Source organism: Gracilinanus agilis, chromosome 1 (genome assembly GCF_016433145.1).
Source record: "Gracilinanus agilis isolate LMUSP501 chromosome 1, AgileGrace, whole genome shotgun sequence".
Lineage (NCBI taxonomy): Eukaryota > Metazoa > Chordata > Mammalia > Didelphimorphia > Didelphidae > Gracilinanus > Gracilinanus agilis.
The window spans coordinates 169,151,810-169,159,125 of NC_058130.1; the positions used below are offsets into that span (position 1 = coordinate 169,151,810).

Sequence of the window (7,316 nt, forward strand, 5' to 3'; positions counted from 1 at the left end):
GGATGACAGAGAAAGATGGAGGGCCAAAAGGACTCTCCTGGACCATCTGCCCCAAGATATCTGCTGGTTTGATGAGAGTCACAAAGAACCCAGATCAGGATAAAAGACTACGTCTCCCATGTCTGAGACTCCTAGGCCAGGCAACCAATTGAACCCCGACCTAATTCTGATATTTAAAGTCTGAGTCCAAAAAAAGGCAGGGTTGTAGCAAAGAACTGAACACAAAGTGGGTGACCACTGTTTGGGGACTGAGTGGTTGAACAAATTGTAGTATATAAATGAAAAGGCATATTATTGTAGAACAGAAAATGGCAGATATGAGGAATTCAGTGGAACTCAGTGAAATTTCTATCAGCAAAATAAGCAGAACCCAAAGAACAGCAACATGGAGCATTCTAACTGTATAAATGAAAAGATCCCTTAAAGAGAAATAGAGCTTGAAGAGTTGAAAAATTAACAAGGATCCTAAAGGACAGACAATGAAGTAAATCTTCTTCTTGCAGAGAGGTGGGAGACAACTGTGGCTTAATGCCACATACATTGTCAGAAATGGTCATTGTACCAGTTATATTTTTATTTAAGGAATATTTTTCTTTGTTCCTATAGAGGGTTCCACTACAGGGGTGGGGTGGGTGATATAAAATTTTTAAAGTAGTGGTAGTGGGGCAGCTGGGTGGCTCAGTGGATTGAGAGCCAGGCTTGGAGATGGGAGGTCCTGGGTTCAAATATGGCCTCAGATACTTCCTAACTGTGTGACCCTGGGCAAGTCTCTTGACCTGCATTGCCCATCCCTTACCACTCTTCTGCCTTGTAACCAATATATAGTATTGATTCTAAGAAGGAAGGCAAAGGTTTTTTAAAAATATATATTTTTTTAAGTAGTGGTAGTAGTAGTGGTGATGGTGGCGGTGGTAGTAGATAGTAGTAGTCATCATCAGAGTGTTCAAAGATCCTTTACAGAGCATTTATGTTGATAAGTAGCAACATCAGTAATCATGGTATTTTGAGGTTCTTTACAAGTATTGCAAAGATTATTATCCTCATTTTATAGATAAGTTAACTTCGACCCAGGGAAGGAAAATGACTTATTCATGGTCATACAACTAGTAATAGGAATTATTCCTGGGATGCAAAGCCAGCTCCCTCCTAACCTCGAGGCCTATGCAGCTCTTTGTCACTCTGCCCCTCTGCCTTTATGGTCATATGAATTAAGGATAAAAGAGCAACATGCAAAGCATTTAATCAATCAGCATTTATTAGGCACCTGCTGTGTACGAGGAGCTGTCAGTACAGAGTGAAATAGTGCTTGCCCTCAAGTTGCTGACATCCTCTAGGAGACCACTTACAGACTCTTAAAGATATGCCCAGGTTTAGGGGATTGTAGTTCTTCTCTGACATTCAATGTCAAGGGCAGGGAAAGGCGAAAATATTCTTGAGATAACGCCAGAAGTAACTTTTGTGCCTTTCTTCTCCCTCTTCCCTGTCCTCCCAGGACCCATGAAGAAGCAGCCAACATGAATGTGAAAAAATACCTAGTGAAATGCTTGCACCGCCTGCAGAAAGGGCCGGGCTACACCTACAAGGAGCTTCTGGTCTGGTACTGTGACAACACCAACACCCATGGACCCAAACGCATCATCCGCGAGGGGCCCAAGAAGCAGGTCATGTGGTTTGTCCTCACCCTGCTTTTTGCCTCCCTGGTGTTCTGGCAATGGAGCGTCTTCATCCAGACCTACCTCAGCTGGGAGGTCAGCGTCACCCTCTCCATCGGCTTCAAAACCATGGACTTCCCAGCGGTCACAATCTGCAATGCCAGCCCTTTCCGGTAGGTTTTATCTAGAGGTCCCAGCAGAGGTGTCTGGTGGCAGAGATGGGGAAGAGGTTGGAGAGCAGGGAAATGGCAGAGAACAGAACTCAAGGAACAGTCAGTGCTCATAGTGGAACAGACGCTATAGGAAGACGATGTAGAAGGGAGATGGCACAGTAAGGACCTCTGGGGGCTTTCCCCAAATGCGTGAGAAATAGTTTTGTTTCTACAAAAAGTGAGGCTTAGGAGATCATTTCATAGTTTAGACGTTTTTTATTGTTTGGTTGTTATTCAGTTATTACAGTTGTGTCTTACTCTTTGTGACTCCATTTGGGGTTTTCTTGGTATGGATGCTGGAATGGTTTACCATTTCCTTCTCCGATTCATTTTATACATGAGGAAACTGAGGCAGAGTTAAGTAACTTATCCAAGTTCACTCAACTAGTAAGTGTCTGAAGTTACATTTGAACTCAGGAAAATTAATCTTTCTGACTCCAGGCCCCATGTTCAATCTGCTATGCCACCTTGCTGCTCCAGCTTGAAAGGGCCCCTGCCCAGGAAGCTGCATGGCTCAGTGGATAAGAGAGCCAGGCCTAGAGACAGGATGTCCTGGGTTCAAATCTGGTCTGAAACACTTCCCAGCCCTGTAAACCTGGGCAAGTCACTTAACCCTGATTTCCTAGCCCTTAGTGCTCTTCTGCCTTGGAAATGATACTTACTACTAATTCTTCCTCTTTTTTTTTTAAACCCTTACCTTCTGTCTTGGAGTCAATACTGTGTATTGGCTCCAAGGCAGAAGAGTGGTAAGGGTAGGCAATGGGGGTCAAGTGACTTGCCTAGGGTCACACAGCTGGGAAGTGTCTGAGGTCAGATTTGAACCCACGACCTCTTGTCTCTAGGCCTGGGTCTCAATCCACTGAGCTACCCAGCTGCCCCACTTACTACCAATTCTAAGACAGAAGGTAAGGGTTTAAAAAAAAAAAAAAAGGAAGAGAAAGGGATCCTACCAAAATCCAGTCATCCCCCTGTTCCTTTGCCTTGCCAAAATCTGGTCATCTATCCCCTTGTTCCTGCTCAAGATGCTTGCTAAATGGATATCCAGAATGTCTCAAAAATCCTAGTGCAATTTTAAGCTCTAATAGTCTCACAACTTGTAGGATTTAATAGATGGAAATTATACTAAGACGTTTAGGGCATCCTGTGTAAAGATCCTTTCTGAAAGAGAAGTGATTCTGAATCTCTAGTATTAACCAGCTTCTAATATCAAGAAGTTCTGTTTGTAACTAAACCAAGCTCCGCCTCTTGCAGTTCTTTGTCCTTAGAGGAGACAGTCATGGAAAGCCACATGGCACAGTGGGAAAGCACTGAATTTGGAGTGAGATCCCAACTGTGGTTCTTAATCCCTGCACAGTTTTGGGCTAGTCATTTAAAGTCTCCAGAATTCAAGCTTCCTCATCAGTTAGTCAAGGGAGGTGAGCATTATTGAACACGGCCAATATGAGAATTTGTTTTGTTTGACTATGCATGTGTATTATGAGAGTTCTAATTTTGCATTCCCCTGGGGAGGAAAAGGATGGAAAGAAGGGAAAAAAGTAATAAATGCTTGATTACGGAAAAGAAAAGAAAATCAGTTTGGGCTAGACGACCTCTAAATTTATGACTTATTTTATTATTTATGACTCTAAATTTATAATCATCTGATCCTTTCTGTATAATCCATTTGACTTATAGATTATATAAACAATATAAACAATAACTTAGATTTACAGAGCATTTTATAAGCATCTCATCTGAACCCTTACAGAGGAGGAAACTGAGGCCCCAGGGAGTCATTCCCTTTTCCCTTCACCTTCATCTTCTCTCATCTGTATTCGCTTTTTTTTTTTAAACCCTTATCTTCTGTGTGTTGGAGCTAATACTGTGTATTGGCTCCAAGGCAGAAGAGTGGTAAGGACTAGGCAATGGGGGTCAAGTGACTTGCCCAGGGTCACACAGCTGGGAAATGTCTGAGTCCAAATTTGAACCTAGGACCTCCCGTCTCTAGGTCTGGCTTTCAATTCACTGAGCTACCCAGCTGCCTCCTGTATTCGCTTTTGACAAGGTTCATACTTATGGAACAGACAGGATGTGTTTCTCTTTTTCTAATCCGAGCCCCATAAACCTCTTCTTAGACATCTTGGTTGCTCACCAGGGTTCTAGTTCTCTCCCTTGCAAAGAATACCCAGAACAGAGATGTATTACCCCCATTTGGAAGCCTGGAGGAAAAATATGGACCTAGGGTTAGCTCTGTATCCCCTTTTGCCATGCCTTTCCCCCTCGTCCCCCAAGTAAAATCTGTATGGGTGGAGCCGGGGCAGGGTATAGATAATACCTGGGAGGAGTTCCTCGGATTTCCCCTCCCTCCACAAGCACACCAAAGGGTGGTGTCTGGTTTGTACAAACAAAATCCTGAGCTGTTAAGATTTTTACAACCAGTCTGCCAGGCTGGTCTATTTGCCCTGTTCATCACCCCAGGACCCCAGCAGCCAGGCAGATCTTTCTGGTTCCAACCTGTGATGGATGGCACAGCCACCAGTTTGTTCCTGCCTCTCCATGCCCACCTGAGGGCTTGGGGGGATGGGGTTGGGGGATCATCTCTCTTTTGTGGTTTTACTGTCAGCAACTTACCCTCCTTAGTGCTTCCTCCTTCCCCCTCCCAATCTCCCGTCTCTATTCTTATATTAAATCATCGGGACAGCTGCACCTTCAGTCTGGTCTTCTTGAATGGGAGAACATCCATACCACAGGAAGTCAGGATGATACAGCTATGAGCTATTTACAGATTAGGTCATCCCAGGTACGCCAGGCAGTACCCTGCTGCCTTCACCCTCATGGCATTCATTCCCTTAGGTATTCCAAGGTGAAGCATCTGCTAAAGGATCTGGATGACCTCATGGAGGCCGCCCTCAAGACTATCCTAACACTCGAGTCTGATCCTGGCCGTGTTAATTACACGGACGACCTGAATATGACTATCTGGAACCACACGCCACTGGTTGTGATTGATAACCGAGACCCCTACCACCCTGCCATTGTGGACCTTTTTGCCATGGGCCGTAATAATTCTGGGGCGAACTCCTCCTCTCCACAAGGCAGCTGCAATGCCCAGAAGTGCAGAATTGCCTTGAGGCTGGTAAGTAATCACAGGGAAACCCATACAAATGCTTCCTTCCAGACTTGCCCAATGAGCAAGGACTTACGGTGATAAATGATACTGTGATGAATACGGTGATAAATAATACATTTGGCCTGGAGAAGAGAGGAGTGGAGCAGGAGGGAGGGTGTAGAAGACAGGATAGCCATCTTCAGGTATTTTAAGAGTTGTCTTGAAGAAGAAGGATCAAATTTATTATGCTTAGACCCCAGCGGGAAGAACTAGGAGTAATAAGTAGAAACTACAGAGGCATATTTCAACTCAATATCAGAGATATAGCGAGCAATTTAAGATAGTGAGGATAACGGGAAGAATAGACACTTATAAGATACTTTAAGATGATAATAATAACAACTAACACTGATATAGAGCTTACTATGTGCCAAGCACTGTGCTAAGCGCTTTACAATTATTGTTTCGTTTGATCCTCACAACCCTGGGAGATAGGGGGTGTTATTATCCCCCTTTTACAGATGAAGAAACTGAGGCACACAAAGATGAAGTGACTTGCCCAGGTACCCAGCTAGTAAACATCTGAGGTTGGATTTGAATTCAGTTCTTACTGACTCCAGCACTGTATTCACTGTGCCACCTACCTGCCAATAGTGTTTGATATCATGTTGTGAAAGACGACATTAGCTGCCTCGAGAGGTTGAGATTTCATCAACATCAGAATCAAAGTGAAATCCACAAAATCATAGACTTTGAGAGTTGGGAAGGGCTTCAGCAACTATACAGTGAAAGGGATCCCCATCAAACATATCCAACCAGCAGTCATCTTACAAAGACCTCTATGGAGGCTGTGTCCAATCCACCTTGGGACCACTCTAACCAGTAGGAAGTTTCTCATGACACTGAGCCTCAGTTTGCCTCTTTGCACCTTTTTTACAACCCCACCAACATATTAGATACTATATAAAACATAAGAAGCACTTTGGCAGTATTTATCAAGCCTATGTTGTTGTGTCTATCTGAGCCAAGGGTATGGAAGAAAGAAAAGTTGTTCAATCATTGCAGCTGTGTCTAACTTTTCTTGGCCCCATTTGGGATTTTATTGGTAGAGATACTGAAATGGTTTGCCACTTTCTTCTACAGTTCATTTCTCAGATGAAGAAACTGAGGCAAACAGAGTTAAGTGACTTGCCTGGAGTCACACAGCTAATAAGTGTCTGAAGCCAGATTTGAACTCAGAAAGAAGAGTCTTCCTGACTTCGGGCTTGGCACTCTATTCACTGTGCCACCTAGCTGCCCATTAGGTACAGTGTTAGATACTTAAGGTGAAAGTACAGAATAAACTATTCCCTATTGTTTGGTGGAGGAAGGAGGGAATAATCTTCCTTGGTTAAAGGTAATCATTCTGGGAGCAAAGGGCAATGATCATCCTACCCAATCCTTAGTGAGGCTTCTTGATTAGTGAGGGACAGTTTGTCCCTGGTACCATCCCACAGCCTGGTAAGCACATGAACATTTATAAAGGAGGAAGGGCAAATCCAAGACCTTGAAATTCACTGAGCTCTTTGTGGCACTTTCTTTTAGGTATGAAAAATGAAAGGGAAGATGGTCCCTGGCTAGCACCTTGGGCCTCTCACACAGAATAGAATTTGGCTTCTAAAGAAAATTTCAATTTCCTACCACCAACTCTCCTATTAGCTCCCATTCTACAACTCACCCAATTAACATTCATACATTAGGCTCACACTACCCCCTGGGCATTGGGTAGCTAGGCACCAGAGATGCAAAGGCAAAAGGGAAAACCCTTGCCCTCAAGGAGCTTACCTTCTAACTCACATGAATTGTTGGCTAGCTCTAGGCCTAGTCAAGAGGTCCAGATACTAGCCCCAGCTCTAGTCCTGATATTCTGTATAACCTTGAATCAGTCACAAAATAGTCACTAACATTTGTATAAACATTTTAAGGGTTGTAAACCTTTTGCTTTATAAGTATTTTCTCATTTTGTCCTCATAACAATCCTATGAAGTTGATGCTATTAATAACATTTTACAGCTCAAGAAACTGAGGTAGACATCCAGAGAAAGAACTATGAGAGGCTAAATGCAGAAGAAAAATATATGATTGATTACATGGTTTGATGGATATGTGACTGGGGTTTTTGGCTTTAGAAGAACACTATCACAAATATGAATAATATAGAAATAGGTTTTGAACAATGACACATGTATATCTCAGTGGAATTGCTTGTCAGCTCTGGAAGGAGGTAGGGAGAAGGAGAGGGAAAAAACATGAATCTTGTAACCAAGGGAAAATAAGAAAGAGAGAAGGAGAAAAAGAGAGAGAGAGAGACAGAGAGAGAGAGAG

The 7,316-nt window shown here is 43.3% G+C and overlaps 1 protein-coding gene across 1 annotated transcript in view; it reads left to right on the top strand.

The window, feature by feature from the left end:
- The first annotated feature begins 1,514 nt into the window (after positions 1–1,514).
- SCNN1B (sodium channel epithelial 1 subunit beta) overlaps positions 1,515–7,316 on the top strand; it is a 37,263-nt gene continuing 31,461 nt past the window's right edge. Inside the window, exons 1-2 of the mRNA XM_044657296.1 lie at positions 1,515–1,825; positions 4,697–4,979. Coding sequence (XP_044513231.1) covers positions 1,515–1,825; positions 4,697–4,979 — 594 coding nt within the window. The remainder of the gene's footprint in view (positions 1,826–4,696; positions 4,980–7,316) is intronic.